The sequence below is a fragment of the Brachyistius frenatus genome, unplaced genomic scaffold, assembly GCF_029030835.1.
Source record: "Brachyistius frenatus isolate BFR_SWC_R1_liver_20210118 unplaced genomic scaffold, ASM2903083v1 Contig_46, whole genome shotgun sequence".
Classification (NCBI taxonomy): domain Eukaryota; kingdom Metazoa; phylum Chordata; class Actinopteri; family Embiotocidae; genus Brachyistius; species Brachyistius frenatus.
The window spans coordinates 385,947-408,431 of NW_027210645.1; the positions used below are offsets into that span (position 1 = coordinate 385,947).

The 22,485-nt window shown below is 41.1% G+C and overlaps 1 protein-coding gene across 1 annotated transcript in view; it reads left to right on the forward strand.

The window, feature by feature from the left end:
- Positions 1–22,485, forward strand: part of trappc9 (trafficking protein particle complex subunit 9) — a 230,786-nt gene that overhangs the window by 16,435 nt on the left and 191,866 nt on the right. The window contains exons 9-11 of the mRNA XM_069703380.1: positions 4,678–4,825; positions 19,728–19,853; positions 21,848–21,993. Coding sequence (XP_069559481.1) covers positions 4,678–4,825; positions 19,728–19,853; positions 21,848–21,993 — 420 coding nt within the window. The remainder of the gene's footprint in view (positions 1–4,677; positions 4,826–19,727; positions 19,854–21,847; positions 21,994–22,485) is intronic.

The following is a 22,485-nucleotide window of genomic DNA, read 5'->3' on the forward strand; positions in this document are numbered from 1 at the left end:
TTTTGTAGGCCCTCCTGATAAGCCTCTTGGTTCTACAGACTCTTGACCCCTTTGTACATCGCAGCCACTCAATGGCGACCGTCGGCATCATAAAAGATGGAGCGGACTGAACAGAAAAGCTCAGGGACGTCGGTATTTTATCTGCTGATCTCTATTCCAGGGACATTGTGAGAGGTTTTCTTTCTCTGATATGCTGTTAATCTTTGCCCTTTTCTCCTTTAGAACCAGTGAATAGAAATAAACTGCGTGTTGTTTGAGTTAAAATGTACTTCGACTGAAAGGTTGTTACAGATGATCTTTGTGATACATGAAACCCAAATATGTAATTTATCCTCAAGTGTGACTGTAAATCAGGCAGGTAAAGTCTGACGAAAGACACGATCAGGGGGGCTTGTTTTTACACTGTAATACTTCACTGAAGTAGTTCACAGTGAATGAAATGATCAGATCGTTAATGCTTTCAATTTCCAAATAATTCCTTGAGTTCCTTGTTATTAAAAAGACATGAAACGTCTTTTTCAAACATTTTTTTTTCCAGAATGTTTTTCACAAATATTCAATGCCAAATGCATGAAATAAAAAAGAGGAAAGACTAACTAATGGACAAAAATCTATCACTAAAAGTAGTTTTATGGGAGTGTTGGCTGAAAATGATTGAAATCTAAAAGGTGGAATAATTTAGCAAAATGACATCCTTTAAGTTTACGGCAGGTTTAGTGTTTCTAATCATGTAGTTTTTTTTTTCCACAAACACAGGACTCACTGCTCTACTTTGAAATGCTGCACTTGAAGTACCCATCACGAGTTTAAAGAGTTTCTAATAAGGTATTGTGAAAACCCACAGTATGTGACTATCAGGTTGCATTATGGGTAATGAAGGATCCAGGAATTAGAGTGACCCATTGTTGAGGTAAAAAGTAAAACGCTGTTTAAGTTTTTTTTTTTTTTTTTTTTTTTGACCATCAACTCTGTGGAAGTGCTGTACTGAAACGCTGGAATACTCCTTTAATAATAAATGGTATTGTCAAACTCTATTTATTGTCAAACTGCACATTGTAGGAAAATGAGTTCACACCATCCTCTGCAATAAGATTACTTTATATTGTATATTTTTATATCATTTGCAGATGAGAAAATTATTCATAATAATAATACAATTATTTAAAGAAACACTTTTTATTAATTAATCTAGTTCTAGAAAAATGAATTGATACCACTATACGTTGTTGATTCAAGGGACATTTTCACAGCACACACAGTTCCAGTGTGTCATCCTTCAGTACTATGTCTCTACGTCATCTTGGCTCTCTAAAATACTGCTTTAATGTAAAGTGCAGTGAGGTTTTACAGTAGTTGGTATGTAGGTTAGACTCTCAGTTCTGTCATTTCTGTCTGTAATCCCAGACGGACTCTGTGGTGTCGAGGTCCGGCACCTCGCCAAGTGGAATAAACTTAGGACTGATCAGGCACCTCGCTGATGTTACTGCATGACGAATTAGAATGTAAACATCTAAAACATTTTGCACCGTATTACAAACAACAAATCCCAGTATCTGTCCATGCACAGCAATTACATACTCCAACAGAGCGGCTCCTTACTCTCTTCCATACATTATAGATCAACTTTATATGAGATATTAGGGTTTTCCTTAGGCCAGGTTATTGTTTCACATTGGTCAGACCTAAACTAAAAGACTTATTTTGGGGATAGAATAAAGTTAATCATTGAAAATGAAAAAGTAAAGAATCGGAGGCAAAGGAGAAATACGTACACAACTTTACTATTGTGTTCCAGTCATGAAGTTAGAACTGGAAATGATTTGTGAGATGATGAAGGTAAAGATGAGATGGCAATATTTTCATGCACTCCTGTCCAGTTAACAGACTTTTAGTTTGTAGAATAATTCTACACTGTTAGATAAACAACTGGCCTTAACTGTTCATAGAAAAATAAGAGTGCATCATCTGTGCTGCTTTCAGAATAAGTGTTACTCCTCAGATATTGCAATACTGACAGTACTGTCACATATTCTGATGCATCACCTGTACACCTCTCCACTGAGGTATCTGCTCTGAACTCAGTGGGCTGATAGGAAAGTAGGAAACGATGGTTGGAAGTGTCTTGGTGGGAGCAATCAGGTGGAAGTTTATCAGGCAGTAAGCTGGAGATGGAAGTTCAAAGGAGACTGAAAATGGGGATCAATGGTGCATCGCAACAAGGCTGCTGTGCCCTGAGATACAGCGCAGCAAATGGCTTTCTAAGTGCTTCACAGGCGCTCTTTCACCACTTTTCTTCTCTTAGCATAAATGGAAGCCGCTGTCATTTTCTGTCGTGTTTCTTCCTCTCGAACTCTGTTTCCGTCGTTGTCACGGAAGTTTTCCTCTTTTTTTAATTTTAATTTTTTTAATCATTTTGATGTTTATTAATCGAGCAGAATAACAGTCGTCTCATCACCCTACAGTGCAGATCAGAGGCAGCCCAAGGACGCCTTCTTCCGTCAGGTTTCTGCATGACAGTGCGACTGCTTGGCCGCGGCAGCACACTCATTATCTTGGTGGTGTGTTAATTGGATTGCCAGACACCTCCAGTTTGGGTCTAAAAAAAATACCACAAATGAAGACTTTTTTTCTTTTTTTTTCTTCGTTCTTTCTTTCTCGTGTGCGAGCGAGAACGACATCCTCTGAAAATCCAGTGTCTTTTGGATTACTGTCCTCCAGATAAGCGCTGGTTTTTGGCAGACAGGTGGAAGTCAGCTATTTTTAGACTGCTTAGTGGGTGCAGTTTTAAAGACAGAAAAAAAATTTGCTCATGAAGAAAATTGCATTTTCATTTTGTTCAGATGGAAGTCAGGAGGAATAATCGCCGTGGTAGAAAACTGCTGAGAAGCGTAAAGCATTGCGGGCATGATTTGACGTGATTGGAAAGGGTATTTAGAGTGTTTACCAAATATCCTCCTTCCCTCCCTCTCGGCCCCCGCGGCCTCCCCAGCACATCTCTCTTAGCTTTTCTTTCCCACTCGGTGAGTCAACAGTCGACAGCTGTGAGTGGAGCGGGGCGTCTCGTAAGGGGGCTGAGGGCCTTATGTAACGGTTTGGTGTCAGGCTAGAGTGCTATTAAGATGTCTTGTGGAGCTCTGCAGAGAGAAAACAACACCGGCTAAGTTAGCAGCACACAGGAGGACATGTGATAGTTTACAATGGAGAGATTTCCATTTTAAAGAGGCGGCTCCGATTTGAAAGAAAACCCTCCAGATAAACCTGATTATGTGTGGCCTTTTCTGTGGGAACGGTCTCGAGCATGCCCAAAGCAGGCTTATGAAGATCAGTCACACACTTGTTGCAGTGTCTGAAGTTAAGACGTTTGAGAGTGCAGGTTGGAATTAACAGACGTTTGTGCTTAAATTAGACCTTTTTAGGTGAAAAAACACAAACACAAAATTACCAGAAAGATTTTCCTGAGTTCAGCATGTATTGTATAAGTTCCCAGACTGTTCCTGTTGCGCACAAACAGAGCAAATCACAATGATGTGCACGGAGCAGGGGGAAGGTGTAACTTTTGCGAGTAAGTATTCCAAGTTATGTCTCGGCAGAGACTGCACAACACATTTTGTGTCAAACTCGAGAAATCTGCAACAGAGACCTTTTGAAATGCTCCAGAAAGCCTACAATGAAGCTCAGAGCCAGGCGAGGTGTTTCTAGCGGATGAACGTCACTGTCCCAAGACCGAGCAGGACGAGTCAGGTCAGCAGCACACAGGTGGACCTTCTTTCTTCACAGGGTGGTCCTAAACTGTAGCACAACGGCAGTTCGGTTCACCCATATGACGGCGTGCTCACTAAACGTACAAGTTTCTGGTCTGCAGCAACACATTGGTCAGCCTCTCTGTGACTCATCGGTTTCCAAAAATACGACACAACATTCAGCTCGATGTACCAGTGGTTAAAACATCGTGTGTAACTCAGGTGCTGATGTTGATCAGGTGACAAAACTTGGAATACAAAGTTACATCTTCACTCACCACGCTGAGCTCCATCTGTGCACAGCAGGAACCGTCTCAGACATGTTGGCAGATTCTCCTATACAGTCCTGTATAAGTATCTAGTTGACATTTAGTCAAATGATCTGTGTTCTGTTGCTATTTGTAACGTGTAAAACAACACGTACTAAATATAGTAAATCATTAATATCAACAACAGTGAAATTAAAAAGCAATATGATTATAATGTGACTGAATAGTTTCACTAAAAGTTGATATTGCCTTAACGCCCCTGTTAAATTTGGTGTGATGTCATGAATAATAATGTTCAACAAGAATGTTAATAACATTTCTCAGAAGGTGTTTTTGGAACTGAGATTATTACAGAGAAGGTAATGGCATGAATACAGATGACAGAAGCAGGGTGACTTTGACATCATTCAATCGGAAATAATAGTCAACAATGACATTTAAAAGTGCTCTGAAAACGATGTTCACATAGAAAAACAGCTCATCCAGACAAGATAAGCACAATAAAACAGAACCGTGTGTGTGTGTGTGTGTGTGTGTGTGTGTGTGTGTGTGTGTGTGTGTGTGTGTGTGTGTGTGAGTGTGATGTGATAGCTGTGTAACATCAGATGTCAGTGTTGAGCTCTGGCAGGTCTTTACCAGTGTGTTTGTCTCTGTGATCTCTCTCCCAGGTACCCACCGAGGCTGGGCCGCCGTACAGATGCGCCTCCTGCACGAGCTGGTGTACGCCTCCCGTCGCATGGGCAACCCAGCCCTGTCTGTGCGCCACCTGTCCTTCCTGCTGCAGACCATGCTGGATTTCCTGTCGGATCAAGGTCAGCTCGCAACAAACACTCAGACAGGAACTTGGAAAAAAAAGAAGCAATATTAGACTTGAGGATTTAAACCCCTGTGAGGTGCTTCCAGCCATAAAAAAAAAAAAAAAATATAACTGTAGAACCTGTCCCTTGGCGATTGCGGCATTATACCTTGCGTTTAATAGTATGCGATGCACAACAAAGCCAGCTTTTCCTTGGCGGGAGTGCAACATTGTGCTCTGACCAGAAATCCGGTGCAGCCGGGGAGATAGGGTTTTCACTGAAGCAGTGTGAGCCAGACGGTCCGCTGGCCACACAATAGAGGCCAGTGTAATCCTCGGTTGGCCACTGAGCATGAGAATCAAGGCAGGGAGAGGAAGCGAGCTTCCAGTATGAAATATTAAACATCACAAATGGACTTGTGCTGAAAGAATATGACTATCTACACCTTCACACTCATCAAGAGGCAGAGATGCTATGTGATGTAATTGCTGCTCCGATGGTGTATAGCTGAGTATTTTCTCTCTGAGGTAGATGACCTTGCTGGCGGACTTCTTGAGCTACAATAAAAACGCATTTCATATTTACTGAGTGTAACTTTTGGGGCTCAGCGTGCTGCCTGCTGTGGCTTTGATTGCGCGTCTCCTTCCGTCTGCAGTGAGATATCAAAAATGTCAGCCAGGTTATTGTAGGTTGTTCTCGTCTCCTTTGATGTGTGCGTGCGTGGTTGCGTGCGTGCGTGCGTGCGTGCGTGCGTGCGTGCGTGCGTGCGTGCGTGCGTGCGTGCGTGCGTGCGTGCGTGTCAAGCTCAGAATAGAGTCAGACAGAAGAGGATATTTTTTTATTCTTGGCTGTGCTACAGTTAACGACTGTAAGAATCATTACATTCACGACACATATATTCAAATTAGGGCTGAGTGGCATGTCGAATTAATGTAATCGGTCAAACTTGTTTTTGCTTGATTTGAAAAATGCCTAAATCACAATATTTACATCTGTGTTTCTTCTGCTGTCGCTCAGACAAGACCAGAACCAGCAGTGATAAATGGTTCCAGCTCTGGAGTCATGACAGTAACGTCAGCCAGCGTGAGATCATCTGATGTCTGAGCTTTGCAGAACAAACACTCGGCAGTATCAGCTGCTGATGACAAAATAAGACAGAATAAGGGCAGTCACATGTCTTTCGGGGTGTTGAAATGGTTTTGTAAACTCCACTGTGTGTTGTGAAATTTGTAAAAGCTCAGTTTGCACCAAAAATGGCAGCAAAACAAACCTGGTTCAACTCCGGAGAGAAAAGCATGCAAGTGGAGTGACAGCAAAGTGTCCCGTTGTGTCTCCTGTTGCTAATTCTAAGGCTTTGGACACACTGCCTGGTGTGTGTCTCCGTGTCTCAGTGTCTCCGTGTCTCCACACCGGCTGCAGGTCCGACCATTGAATCAATAAGTTTGTCTTTGATAACGGCCGTCAGTTTTGAATTTTTGAGGTCTGACAAGTGATGAGTTGTAACCAAAAAGCAGGCACGTTGTTTTTGTTTACCCACGTTCATAGCGAGAGAGAGACACACACACACACACCCGCGCGCGCACACATCCGCGCGCGCACACACGCACGCACACACACACACACACACACACACACACACACACACACACACACACACACACACACACACACACACACACACACACACACACACACACACACACACTGACACAGAGAAGAGATACAGAGAGGGAGAGAGAGCAGCTAAGAAACTCCGCCTCTCACCCGGTGAAATGTCGTCATGATATATTTACAGCAGACACGGTGTTTTTGTTGTGATTTTACAGTAGAAATGTGTTCACAGATGGTTTCCCTGTATATTGTAGCTGGGAACCGTGTGTGAAAACTGGACGTCGGTTCTGTTTTATATATGATGCACCACACACTGAGACTCAGCAGACAGTGTGGCTCCTCTAATTAGGATGCTGACATGAAAAGTCGCACACGCAGCAACAGGTAACACGCACCATGAGGCAGTGTGTTTCAGGCCTGAAACCACAGCTAAAGGCAGCTAACATTAGCTTCACTCTCAGGGCCTGATTTACTAACATCTCTAATAAAGGGGACTAAAATGTGTGTTTATTGCACATTTATTTTGCCCCCGTTTTGCGTCTTTGACATCAGGTGCAACTCGTATTTAAATGAGGGGTTTGCGTGTGTTAAAGTGATTCCAGCCGTTCTAACAGAGCGACCGCAAAAGCAAAAGGAAATCTGATCCCACTGAAATCAATAAATATTAATATAACAAGAACAAAACGCTTTATAGGAGATTATCAGTGAGGAAGTCAATACTGTGGGAAAAACAAAAGGATAAATAGATGAAATTATGAGAAGATGGTGGGATATTAGGGGAACATTTTTTAAACAAACAGCTTGTAATAAAACGTCAGCAAATAAAAGAGGAGGAACAGTGGATGAGATCCTCTAACAAACACCGATCAGCAGGTCCAGATCTTTCTGTGATGAGCAGGTGACTTTTCATTCAGAGCCTCGCGGGTGCTCGTGAACCTGATGAAGCTACCTGTGAATTCTGTGGGAAACATTCAGCACCTGTGACAGTAAACCTGAATAACAGGACTGGTGGGACGTCCGAGCAGAGATACGCTGGAACGACCCAGAGGCAGGAAAATGATGAGTCGGAAGAAGTTCATTAATTGCTGGTATTTCGTGGCTCCTCCTTGTTGTTGTATATCATTGAGGGTGTTAAATTATTCTATTTGCATGTTCCTTCCCAGTATTTTGCACCTTCAATCAGACTTACCCAATATTACATATTCATTCAAGCGAACACGCAAAACGGACAACGTGTGTTAAATTGCACATTTGAAAGACACAATCCTCACTGCACGTTGTTAGTGGATCTGCTTAGACATTTTTTTGCAGGTGGTTTGGAGTTTGCATGTGATTTTACACACAAACCTTTAATAAATCAGACCCTTAGTTTGAACCACATGAGATGTATGAACCACCCATCTGCAAATACTTTGTGACCTGTTTGTATTTGTTATTGTTGCCCAGCAGCTCCTGGTGTTTTTCTTAACAATGTGTACAACACGTTGGTCCTGCACATATAACCCTCATTAGTGGGGAAGGGTGCATAGTTTTGATGAAGAAAATTATGTTTGAATCGTGTTCTGTCCAGAGTGGATGGAGACAGAAAACAGTGAAATATTGACTCATTCACAGGATTGAGAAAAGTAGATTTTGGCAACTTCACCCAGACCGGTACGGAAGAAATCTTTTTTTTTTAAAAACAATGGAGATGACACAGACAAAGTTTCAAGGTAAAAAAAACCAACAACTCAAAACAATAAACTAAATTAAAAATAAGTTCCTTTTTTTAATTTCAAATGCCGTCTGCATTGAGACACAGTCGTTAAGAACCACAAACTGTCATAGCTGCTTCTCGGCCGACAGTTTACTGGTCACCACATATGAAATGAGGACAAGGCAGTAACTGACAACAGTGAGCGTCCAATTTTAGGACACCTGTGAAATGAGTCTTAATCCTACCAAGAAACACCAGATAGTTTCCAAATGTGCACACTTTAAATCATCGTTACTTTTTCTCTGACAATGAATTTGTGTATTGACACCAGTAATTTGTTATTTGAATTTGTTGGAGTTTCTATAAAGTTCAATTTAATTGACAGGGAACTAAAAATAGAGCGAGATGATTATAGATATTGTCTTGAACAATAGTGGGCAGGTACAGCTGCTCCAGCTGCTCCTACAGCCTGCGAGACCGGTGTCAGTGAGGCAAGGTCATGTGATAGAGCAGAGCGAGATTAAATAAACAAGTGTAAGGTGAAAAATGAAGGAGTGCCACAGTGGCTGAAGAGTAATCTTGTTTCCAGCAGACGTGACTGAGCTGCATGGTTTTCTCGTCACCACCTGTGAGAACAGAAGCGCTTACATTTGACACGGAGCTGCTGTTTGCAGGATGAGTGACACCCGCTGTTGTAGCTCCTCCCCTCTGGGAGGCGCTACAGAGCACTGTACGCCAAAACAAGCAGAAACAAGACCAGTTTCTACCAGCAGGCCGTCACTCTGCTCAACACTTAATATGTTCAATATCACTGGACCTTTTGCACGACACCCAACCGCATCAGCACCATTTGCAATTGCACATTGTTTAAGGTGTATATATTTCTTTCTTTCTTGGCTGTATATATGCCTATTTATGTTTATATGTCTGTCTGGTTTAGTTTTTTGTGCACACTGAGAGCTGAAGTTACAATCTGAGTCACATTCCTTGTGTGTGTTAACATACCTGACCAATAAAGCTGATTCTGATTCTGAAGTCACAGCTTCAGTCCAACCATGATGGTCAGGGGACGTCTGAAGTTGCACAAATTGTGTCAGTGGATGTTTTTCTCTCAGAAAGATACTCAAAGTGAATCAACCTTTCATTAATATCAGCGCTCTTACGCTCTGCTTTTACAGACATGTTTTAGTTTTAGCAAATTTCAACAAGTCTTCATCAATGTTAATATGAAAAATTATATCTAAATAGAAATAAATGAAAATCGGACCTAATCTAACAAAAGAAAATACCAAATTTGCTCTTAAGTCTGTTTCATTTAAACTGGATGACTGTAAATTATGGTGCTTTACGTAGTCATGTTTACACGAGTGCAATTAGAATAAAAAACTGGTAACATGTAGTTTAATTATAATCTCTCCATTTAAAAGGAGGTCCAAACCATTTTAAATCTATATGAAGAGGGTAGATCAATGAGTTCAGAGAAAGATATAACCCTAATGAGGAACTGGTAGAAATTTCATCACTTGCTTATGATCAGTTCCTGAGTTACAATCATTTTTGTGAGCAGAGTTCTGGATGCATCTGCGACTACTCAGATATAACCAGCGGGCGCACATCAAATTTTGTGTCACACTCTGGAAATTGGGAACGGAGACCATAACGATGTCTCAGGTAGTCTACGACAATGAAGCACTGAGCCTGGACAGCTGTTTTTGAGTAACTTTCGTGTTTGTGAGAGACAGAACGTCACTGTCCAAAACTGAAAAAGGCGCGTCGGGTCAGGAGCGCAACCAGGTGGGTTTTCTTTGACATTGGTGGGTTGTGCACCGTGAATGTATCTCAGGAGGGTCGGAGCGAAACCACGGAGCTCTGAGGGAAACGTTCGGAGCAAACGACCTGACCTCGGGTCCAACGGCACTTCAGTTCTCCAGCATGACCGTGTTCCCGCTCCCGGTGCCGATGCTTCCTGGTCGGTCCACTGCTCATAAAAACGTGTGCAACTCAGGAACTGATCGTAATCCAGCGACTCGTTCGGTTGCTACCTTTCTGTGCTCCGTGCAAGAGCAGCCGTCTCTGAACGTTTTGATGTAACCTCGTATGTTTTGAAGAATTAGGTGCACAATGAAAAAACGTCTTTAGTACGTAAAGGTCGCGACGTAATGCCGAATTAAAGGGAAGGATCGCTGATGCCTTTTAGATTCAGGCAGTTCATTCTCAAGAAGCGTATGTTATAATGTTATTTTCTGCACTAATTTGCTGTCATGGTGCCGTTTAGAGGTCATAATGTTGCATTTAAAGCCAAACGATTCTCTTAAGTTCTCTGCCGAGCTTCTGGAGCGTTCGATCCCCTCGTCATCGGGCTCACGTCCCTTCAATCACAAGTTTAAATTTAGACGTGCTCTTCCCTTACTGTGCTTTATTTGACCTGGTATTACCTTTTACCCGGCTGGCTGCCAGATAAACGGCAGCGCGATAATTGCAGTGTGACTGTTGGGGATCTCAGGTGTTTGGTGCTGTTGGTGTTTGTAAGAACGTCTTAACTTTGCAGCTTTCAGGAAAACAGAAGCTGCCGACAGGGTGAGGCTCGTAGAAAGACCATCTGTTCTCAAAGTATTGCTCCAGTTTTCTCCAGCAGGCAAACAATATGTCTGTGTACAGTGATGTCATGGCAGGTAAACAAGAACCACCAATTAGTAATCTTTTTTGTGCTAGAAAATGAACTTGTATTTATTTTGCATGAAATAAATAAACAAACATGATGTTTTTGTTGTGCAGTTGCAGTGACCGGTGAAGTTGTTGCATCATTTGGCAAAAAAATGTCTCGCTTGACTTCTCCGAGTTGTGAACTGTTGGTGTTGTCTGGGAGTTGTGGACTCGCAGCACTGAATTCAAGGGCAGGTGGTGTGCTTTACTTTGAAGAGATGAATTCACATTCTGCAGACATGATCACGGTGTTTTCTTACAGTAATAACAGACATCGTTATCGCTCTAATAACCACATGTGCACTTATAGTCTTCACAGATGTTTAGCAGCTTTGTTATTGAAATATATGTCCTGTTATCTCGCTTTTTGTCTAATGTTTGTTTCTACTTGTTGGGTTTGATTAATAAGCTTCTTGCTAAAGTTGTTGGTGGAGCAGTGGTCTGTTGAGGCTTCATACTGTGGCGCTCGAACTCTTTAGAATTTCTGCATAAATATTACATAAAACATCTTCAGATTTTCACACGAGTCCTAAAGTTGATGAACCCAGTTGAACAAATAGACAAAAAATATTGTCATTTATTTCTTGAGGAATATTTCAATATTCTATATCTATGAGTGGCAGAAGTGTGTGAACTCTCGCTTGCAGTATCAGCGATGTCTCTGCGCAGTAACAACTGCAACTCAATGTTTCCACTAACTGTTGATCCGTCAGCACATCGGCTGGAGCTTCTGATCCGGCAGTCCGTACACCGTTTTATAAAACTCACCAAGATAAGTTTCATATTTCCTTTATTTAAAGTGAAATTCATGCCAGAGGGATTGATGTCGCTGTTTCAGTTGCTCAGTTTTCATCTGCAAGGACTGTTTTTTAAACCACAGTGCTTATTGTTTTGATGATTTATGTTTCACTTGCACTATTTTTTTCCCCGCTGCTGGCATTTTGCTTGCAATTCTAGACAGAAAGATTTAAATTATTCATAAAAGTGTTGACATGTCTGTCTGTGGCCTGCCAGCAGTTTTTATTCCATAATATAATTTGATAAATCTCCATCTTGAGATTATTCCATTGTCTGTGCTGTCATTAAAGTTATTTGAAGCTGCAGTCTTGCTGCCTCTCGGCGGTGCCCATAAGCTAGTACCACAGAATGATGTCTCACAGCAAACAGAGAGCTCTGAGGGGTTTTAACTGTACTGCCGACTTGAATATGTAAAAAATCTCTACAAGAATCAGGAGACTGATAACGATGTCACTTTAGGACCCGTCGAAGTTGAAGGCCATAAACATGTCGGAGACATCAGTTAGTTTTGCCTGACAATGTGTTTGGTTTCCACTGAATTATTCAGTCTGGGATCAGACTTTTGTTCAAATTTAATGCCTGATATACTTTAAATTTCTCCTGGGGAATTACAGAAAGCTATTTTTGGCTCTGTGAAGGAAGTCATGTTTTTGAACTACTGAAAGACTTATGGCCTGTATTTGAATGAATATTGGTGGGAGGAGCAAAGGAAGAAAATCCAAAATTTTGGAGCAGATCCACAAATATTTTTTTCACTGTGATGAACATGGCGAGATTGGGCACTGGGCCGACGGAAAACCATACGTCTTTAAATCCAGTCGATTACTGGACTATTACATAAAACCCACATTAATGTGCAAAAACTCATGTAATCACATTGTGAAACGTATTTTGCCGGTGAGATACGTGGTTTTGTAACATTTTCGTGGGAAACTTGTCACACGTGATGACATGCGTCCTATGTGGAAAACTTGGGAAATTCTTGTTTTTTCTGAAATACAATGACTCCATAATCACACTCTACATTATAAACACACAATATTTGTTAGAAACAACCTGTAATGTGGCAAAAGGACACCAGTTCTCCAACATGACAAAGTGCCCGCTCACAGGGCGTTGAAAATGCACAAGTTTTAAGTGCATGTTAAAACAGCCGTGCATCTGGACCAGCACTCACAAAAACATTTGTTATTCAGGTGCTGGTGATGATCAAGCGGCGAAACTTGGAATACGTGCTCACGAAGGTTACAGCTTCCTCCTGCTACGTGCACGTCCCGGTGCTACATACCATTCACACGCAACAGGAGCAGTCTCTGAACTGTTTGAATCGACCCTCGTATACATGTATTTATACCTCCCACCCGGCTCTGCACACAGATCTGTGTCTGGCCTCCCTGATAGCAGCCACACCGCCGCTCTCTCTCTCCCTGTACCGACTCCGTGGCTGCGCTCTCTCTCTGGGTGATTTCAAGTGAACTTATGATGCCAAAATTTCCCAAAACTCACTTCAGTCAAATAATGCTGCTTTTACAGGAAGTCAGAAAATGTGTTTGAACTGTTTGTTTGCATGTGGCATCCTCACTAAAAAAAAAGCTGCAGAGCTTCGTCCTGAGCACCAACTGTTAGAGACCTGGCTTTGACTCTTGGTGTTGCTGCTGCTTATAGTGATTTTTATAGCACGAACACAGCAGCACTAACGGTATGCAACTCTTCACCTCTCTGGTTGTGTCTGCTTTGCTGCAACTTTTAAGACTAATTCAGGCCAAATACTCCAGAATATGTCGAACTGTCTGCCCTCTGAAACTTATCATTGTGGCCAATACTGAGTTGATAATTGATCATGTTAATCTTATCGAAAAATGTAAAAAAATAATTGTTTTAATTTTAATCAGCAACTTGTTTATTTTTCGAATACAAAACCAGTGTTTAGAGAGCCTTTAGCATCCCTTCAAGTAAGATGAAATCCATTCATCATATTTGTAATACCCTTGTTTATTTTTTAACATGTAGACTAATTGATGGCCCGACATGATCTCCCTCTTGACAAGAAATGTATGTTATATAAACTTTTAGAATAACTTTACAATCTAATTAGTGGTTATCTAAAGCTCTCAACTTTATAAACATGGCTAACGGTCCTTTAGCATCTCTCTCTTTTTTTTGTTTGTTGCTTCCCTCCTCCCTGTGCAGCTGATATCCAGACGCGCAGCTCGACAACTCTTATGTGTCAATGGACCTAATTATTGGCTGAAATTCCATCATTGGAACAATAACAATAATGCAATTGTCTTGTTTACCAGCCAATACTTTCCCATCCACTGATATATTGTGCATCTCTAATCTGTTACGCCCTTCTGATTGGCTCGTCACTGCTAGGTCACCAGGCATTTCATGTGCAATTGAGTCTAACCAACCAGTGGCGCTGGCACGACTGAACTTTATCACATTTGAAAGTTGGCCGTAACCAAAAGGAGAAATGAAGTAGCTCACACACACACACACACACACACACACACACACACACACACACACACACACACACACACACACACACACACACACACACACACACACACACACACACACAAATCCAACCAAACTGAAATATGAATGGAATTGAAGAATGCTCCCCAGAAAAGGAAAACTTGAGCTTAGATTCTCCTTTTGGGAAACAACAGAGAGGAAGTAAGGAAGGGAGGAAAACATTACAGTTTGTACATCACAGCATGTCAGAAAGACTGTAAATAGGACACATCATCTAAAAATCAATCCATACTCTTCATTGTTTGGCCTTCAGAAACCCAACCGACTTCATATCGTATCCCTTTTCATTATAACTTAAGCTTGCAAAAAAGTTTCAAAAGGAACTCAATTGACACCTGCTGCTTTATGGACTCTGTTGCACCTGTCCTGACAAATTGGGAGGTTGAAAGTGCCGAGTTTGTGAAGTAATAACTAGGAAACGACAACGGTAACAAACTCATTAGGTAAAGGCAGATTTAACGGGGGCATATTTCAAAAGTGTCTCAATCCTACTCTTCTGTGGGTGATGCAAGCTCAGTTTTCAAAGAAGAACAATCAGAGTGAACTTTTTCCTCACTGCCTGAAGTTGTTATTCTTCATTGCCAACAGTTGACATTTGGACGTGAGATCCTTTCATTTGGGGAATGGTGTGAAGTGTGAAGAGCAGCACCTTTTCGTAAAGCATAAAATGTTTCTTTGCTCGTGTGAACAGTGTGTTCCAGCTGTCAGGCTGATAATGTGCTCTGCTGTGTTTGTCTGGACAGGAAACTGGAGGAATAACAGGATAGAAAATAACATCTAGTTTCACCCCAATGGAGAAGTTTATTTAAGCACCTCAACGCACTTATTCGACTTCAGGGAACAAGCATGTCAAAGTACAACCAAACAAATGTTTTGCTTTTGGTGAAAATGTCCTTCCAACACACCACAACAACTTCAGCCAATAATCATACATAGAAGCTTTCTACAAGCGCAAACAACTGGTCAGTAGTAAGAATTATCTTCATGTGCTGTCAAATTAAACCGGCAATCAAAAGGTTCTGCAGCAGCTGTAGTTGCATGCAGCCCGGTGATGTGCACGGAGCAGAAGGACGTTATAACCTTTTGACACGAACTTTGATGCCTCACAGAGAGGCTTGAAATGCAAAGAGGAAGCAAAGAGCTGGGCGAGGTGCTTTGAGTGGCACCGAGGGGTAAAACGTCACCTGTCTAAGCCTGAAGAAGGCGCGTCAGAGTGCAACATTAGGTGGCTTTCTTTGACATCCACAGGGTTATGCATCGTGAATTCGTCCTTCAGGGTCAGACTCTCGACACCAGGTTCTACCGTGACGTTCTGACGCGTCGGAGGGAAAATAAACTCAGTGCAAACCACCTGAACTGTGGTGCGGTTGCAGTTGGGGTTCTCCAGCATGACGTAGTGCCCGCTCACATCGCTCCCTGCGACTTCTTTCTGTTCCCCAAAATGAAGCTCAAGCTGAGGGGTCGCCACGTTCTCGCTGTGGAGGACACGCAGCCTGAATCTGATGTTGCTCAACGCGCTTACAGAACAGGTCTTACAGCTCTGAGGGCGGCGTGTCGCTGCACAAGGCGACTATTCTAAATGGATGGCAGACGACACCCGTGTTTGAGATCATGTGTAATGTTATTTCAAATAGATTATATATATTTGAACAGACGAACTGCAATAACTATGAGTTTGTTTGTTATATATTTTGTTTAACCAAACAATATATATGCAAGTTTAAACAAATCTAGAATTTAAATCTTCCTAACTTGAAATGGCAAATTGTATAAACATTATTTTAACTTTAAACTGAGTTACAATAATGCAGAAATGTGTTTGTTCGTCTAGATAATTAAGGATTTCTTGCATTTATAATTTAAGATAATTCTTTGTTTTAACTTACGGTATTAAGTTGGAGCAAGTGATTAAAAGTTCATCAACTTTGACATGTTAAAAAACAACGTTAAGACAACTAGAACATCCTCGTTGAATCAACTTTGTCAACGAAGTTGAAACAAAGATAATCTTCAAGTTGAGTTAAATTGCATTTTGAAGGCAGCAGATGAACTTTCATTTGCAATTTAAACCAACTGGAATTGTTTAAAAAAAAAAAAGTTAACTGACCGGATAAATATGTTAATGACTGTTCAAACTACGACCTTGTAAACAAAGACGGCGAGCCGGATAAACCTACAGATTTGAGTAAAGACAGGGAGGACGGAGTGAAGCGATGGATGGAAATTGGAGGGAATGAAGTGAGAGAGGAATCAAAGGCTGACAGATGAGGTGAAAGGGTAGAGAAAAAAAGAGAGCAAGAGATAAATGGAGTGACAGGTCAGTTGTGCTCCCGGCTCGAAGCTTTCATGATTGATGACGTATTTGGCCATTTTTTATTTCTTGTTAGCCACGTCTGAGTGTTTTCAGGAGGTCAATTGAGGACCGAGACGGTGCTTTATGTGCTCCAAAAAAATAATAAGTTGTTTCTAAATAAATGCTGACACTCTGCATATACAGTAAAGAGTTTTACCAAAGAATACAATTCAATATAGACCCAACAGTAGCTGTTTATTTCTCCTATAATGATGAATATAACCTGCATGGACCTGAACAAAGTAGAAGTCAATTTCAATTTCAGTTTGTCTGATTTGACAGTAGGATCAATGAAATGTCAGCAAGACACATTAAAAAAATAAGCATTTCCTCAGCTTTAGAAAAACACAGTTAATTTAGTTTGGAACAACAAAAGAATAAAAAGTCATAACGGAAAAATAACTATATTTATTATATTTCTTCAGAGAGTGTGTCTCTTCTTAGTTTGACCTTGGATAGTTGTGAAGGACATTTAACGGTTTGTCCCGGCGGTACAAACCGAACACCTGGCCAGTCACAACTTTGTACAACAGAAAACCTGGTTGTGCTTCTGATCTGACGGCCTTCTCCAGTCTTGGACACTGATGCTCTGACCCTCTTCAAACATGTCTGCCTTTCAAAACACCTGACTCCGCTCATTGCTTCATTGCTGTAGGCGTCCTGGACCGTTTCGAAGGTCTCCGATGATGATTTCCTGACTTTGCTTTCCACATCCCATTCTATTTCTTTTGACTTTTAGTTTGTACTGCAGCAACCCTTAAAGAGTATGAACTGTTGCATGTAGTATGTTTACAATTCAGACAAACTACTTCATAAAGATGCTCTTGGTCATATCCGTCGCAATCCGTATACGCGCGGCATTTTAGTTAAAGGAAAAAGGATGTGATTCTTCTCCTTCTTGTCCTTGTTATTCTTCTTTCCTCCTTTTTCTTCATCTTTTCCTTTTCCTTCTTTTTCTTCTTCTTTTCCTCCTCCCTCTTATTTGTCTCCTCCTCCTCCTTCCTTTTGTGGGCGGAGCATCAGCGCCACCAACTGTCTCGGCGACTCAGTCGATGTGAAATATCTTCCGCCGTGTAGAGAGGCCTGTGGGTCAGGACAGCTCGAGTCGCATGCTGGCGCACAGACTGCAATAAATGACCGGATGTAGTAGAACATCCTGGTACTTTTGGCATCTTACGTCTAACATACTATGGGCCTGATTTACAAAGATCTCAAATAAAGGGCACTAAAAAATTAAATGTACCAAAAAAATTAAGGGTTCCTTCCAAAAGTTTGCACATTTATTTTGCACCCGTTTTGCGTTGATTTACTAAGAGTAATTGCGTCATTAAAATCAGGTGCAACTCGTATTTAAATGAGTGGTTTGCTTGTGTTGAAGTGATTCCAGCCGTTCTAACAGAGCAACCGCAAAAGGAAATCTAATCCCGTTGAAATTAAGAAATATAAATATAACAAGAACAACACGCTTTATAGGAGATTATCAGCAAGAGAGTCAATACTGTGGGAAAAACAAAAAGGGGAAAAAAGGCTTCATAATAAAACGTCAGCAAATAAAAGAGGAGGGACGGTGGATGAGATCCTCTAACAAACACCGATCAGCAGGTCCAGATCTTTCGGTGATGAGCAGGTGACTTTTCATTCAGAGCCTCGCGGTGGCTCGTGAACCTGATGAAGCTACCTGTGAATTCTGTGGGAAACATTCAGCACCTGTGACAGTAAACCTGAATAACAGGACTGGTGGGACGTCCAAGCAGAGATACGCTGGAACGACCCAGAGGCAGGAAAATGATGAGTCGGAAGAAGTTCATTAATTACTGGTATTTGACAGTTATTGTCAAGCAGTTATTGAGTTATTTCAATAACTCAGAAATGTCATCGCTGGACAAACGATATGTCTGAATAATGTTTCCCTCTGACATCTCTAAAATGTCTCCACAGGTGTAAAACCACGTTCTCTACGTATTCTTTAGTTTCCTGTGTCTCCTTCTCACCACAATAAGAGCAGCCATCTCTCCAGATTTGTGCATCTGATTAATACGTTCCTTTCAGTCGTACTAAAATACACAACAATCACTTCTCCTATTTCTACTTTCAATATATCAAATATTTACATATATAAATATCGTTGCAGGTGTTAAATTGTTCTATTTGCATGTTCCCTCCCAGTATTTTGCACCTTCAAGCAGAATTACCCAATATTACATATGCATTCAGGTGAACTCGCAAAATGGACAACGTGTGTTAAATTGCACATTTGAAAGACGCAATCCTCACTGCACGTTGTTAGTAGATCTGCTTGGACATTTTTTTGCAGGTGGTTTGGAGTTTGCACGTGATTTTACACACAAACCTTTAATAATTCAGACGCTATGTATTGGAACATACTAAATCTTAGTCTGGCATACTAAATAGTTTGGTACTACGGATATAAAAATGTAATACGTGTGCTGTTAAACTTTCAGGTCCATGGTGAAAACACAAATGCGCACATTGCAGTGGTTATAAAACTGCATCTAACACTTTGAATACTTCTTGATTCATGTTCATCACTGTGCTGCACTCTGTTCATACGCAACAGCAGCAATCTTGGAACTTACATATTAGGCAGCTTCTTTAAAAAAAATAAAAAAATAAAAAAAATCCCTTGTTGAATTAAGCAATAAGAATATAGTATTTTATTTTCAAGTATCTATAAAAGCCGTGGTAATTTTTTTATTGAATATACAATGAAGTGGAGAAACACAATCATTTCTCATTAAGACAGAAAGCCTGCTATCATCGGACCTCCTAATGTTTTGCTACGAAGGTTTATAGATCTGTGTGAAATCTTTGCGAGTAAATGTCCCTCTGCCTTGATGGACACTGCTGGAAATTGCAGAGCCAAAGCAAATTGTATGGCTGGGTGAGCAGTAATGTTCCCTCAAAAGGTATTGATGATACAATAAAACGTAGAATATTACTCGAAGGCTGGGTCTCTTATTGGTGAGAGAGAGACACCTCACAGGTCATTAATGTCTGCTTAATTTATATCACGCACAAAGATCAATCCTCCACAGTGGCGATGGTCCTCAGATTATCAGGGTGAGGGCAACTGTAAAGGCTCTTGCGTTGTGTCATAATTGTTGCCGTCTTGTCTTCGGGTAATTATACGGGAATATTGCTTTATGTACTTATGGACATTGATTTTCCTCCTATTATGTGCTCTGGTATTTATAGAAAAAAAGAGGTGACCCAGAGTCTGGAGAACTACACCTCCAAGTGTCCGGGGGGAATGGAGGTCATCACCCTTCCCGATGGCCTGAAGCTTCCTCCGGTGCCCTTTACAAAGCTCCCCATTGTCCGGTAAGACGGGAGTTATTGTTACTTTACTGTTTGTTGCCTTCATTTCTGAACACGTCATTGAAATGAGAAATCTGGAGTAACTATACCACTCACACAGAAGTCTAGCAAGTAGTAAAGTAAGTAAGTAAAGATTATTTTGTCTCGCACCTTTCACAGATATAAAATCACAAAGTGCTTCACATTAATAAACAAACAGCATGATGTTTAACGGTTAAAATCACAGTTAAAATTACAACAACAGTTCAACTAACAGTTAAAATTACAACAACAGTTCAACTAGCATTTAAACATTTAAAAAAATCTGTTAAAATCCCAACAACAACAACAAACAAACGAGGGCACTAGTGGAGAGATAAGTCAATAAAGGGTCATAAATAAAAGAAGCCATATAGAAGCATATGAACAGGCTAACCAAAAGCCTGTCTGAATAAAAACGTTATTGTGGTTGCTTCTAAATTAGCTTTTCAAATTTACACTAATTTCTACTGTAATTCACACCCTCCATATGCGGAGGCCATACAAAGACTTCAGTACAATAAGGACCAGAATTAGGGGGGCGGGGGTGGCTCAGATGGTAGACCACTAATTAAAAGACTGATGGTTCGATCCCCGGTTGTTCCTGTCCACATGCCGGAGTGTCTTTGGGCAAGCGACTGAACCCCAGATTGCTCCTGATGGCCAGCGACTACCTTGCATGGCAGTCCTGCACTATTTGGTGTAGTTTTGTGTGTGATGGTGAATGGGAAATGGTGTAAAGCACTTTTTTAGACCGCTACGGTGATAAAAACACAAGTGCAGACCATAATGATAGTATCAACTTCATCTCTGGATCTGGTTTGGATTTTTTTTTCTGCTTTTTGAGCAGCCACACAAGTGCAGACCATTTACAATTTACCATCTCTAGTGACACAGGCTGTTTGTGGTCATTAACATTATATCCTTGTTCATGAGCCACTACTTTGATTGGATGGAAGGATTGCAAGCAATGGCTGCTCAAAAAGCAGAAAAAAAATCCAAACCAGATCCAGAGATGTAGTTGATACTATCATTATTTGTTCCCAGTGTGAGGTCACACCAATGGAGAGCTGAGAATGGTTTGTTCGAATTTAACACCATGAACAATCACATTGTGAAAAGAAGAGTCTATGTGGATATCAGTTTTTATCCCTTTTACGGCGCTTAAATAACTTATCTGACAGCAGAATCCACATGATAACAAGACAGATCTGCCTCAAGGCACCACATGAGCTGTTTTATGTTAAGTCACCGGCTTTATAATTCTTATTCTTATACTTTGAAAATCTGAGGAGCACATGTGGGCCGGGAAATTGCTCCATCAGATTTTCTTAGACAACTCTGAGTTTTTTGAACATGAAAAGAAGTAGGTTAATACCATGCATACACTTCACTAGCAGGTTACTGTGGAAGCAGATGAGCTCAAGAGAAACGCAACATTACCAATGAAGTCGTTAAGGTTTCAGACTTGTCTCGTAGGTTCTTATCCTGCCTTCGACCCTTTGATCGTAGAATAATAGTGTCAAACCGTGAAGCCTTTTATTACATCGTGAAATGTTTGACACTTAAGGCAAAAGTGACTTTTCAATAGAACTGTTGACTCTGAATGCGGAAGTCTTAATCTGTTAGATTACACTGACATGGTATCTGTGAGTGAATTAATGGACCCTTGGTACTGAAAGTGTGGAGCAGACACTTTCTTCAAGCGCCTGTACTTCTGTTTTTTATTGGTATGCTGAACTTGTGACCTTTAACAAAGAGCAGTGTTATAAATCTCTCACAGTGTGCTGTAAAAATCATTAATATTCATGACAAACATTTTGGGTTCCACTACATAAGCAGTTGTAACAAACTTGCTATGCGAAGCAGAACAAACTTTAATGTTTACCTTGAAATAAGTGTGAGATGATCACTAACAACCATTTACCTTTAAATACCTTAAATACCTCATGTTGTTGTTTCCGTGACCCCTTAACCAGATCTGTGAAGCTCCTCAACCTGCCTGTCAGTCTGCGGCCCCACAAGGTGAAAGGCCTGCTGGGACAGAACATGTCCACGGCCAGCCCCTTCATCTACTCGCCAATCATCATGCACAACCGAGGAGAGGAGCGCTGCAAGAAGATAGGTACGTCCAGGGAAGTTACTGCTGTGTCCAGTGTGTATTCATACTGTTGGTGATAATCATCTTACTATCCTGTCCATACACCAACTGCCTCCTCTGTTCTTTAACCTGTTGAATTTGAAGTGACTGAAGTGTTGACTTCTAGCTTTTAAAGGTGTTTACAACGTTGTCCTAAACCTGTAGTTTGAGAGTTTAAAGGTTACCATCGTTTTCAGTGTTTGGTTGGAACTCCTCTGCAGTCATTGGGCCTCATGCAAGAAACTTAGATTGATGGCCACCTGGTCATGGGGAGGTGTGTTGGTGAAGTTTGATTGACGTTACCATAAAGAACACATGTTCTTCACTGTGTTTGGGCAAGTTTTCACTCATAGAGTGTAAAAAGAAGAATTTGACTCTGCAGAGCTTCTGGTTCTGCTTTTAAGAAATCAGCGTAAAGAACCCAACAAATTCGGAAGTAACAGTAGCTGCCTCCATTACATTTCTTTGTCACAAGTA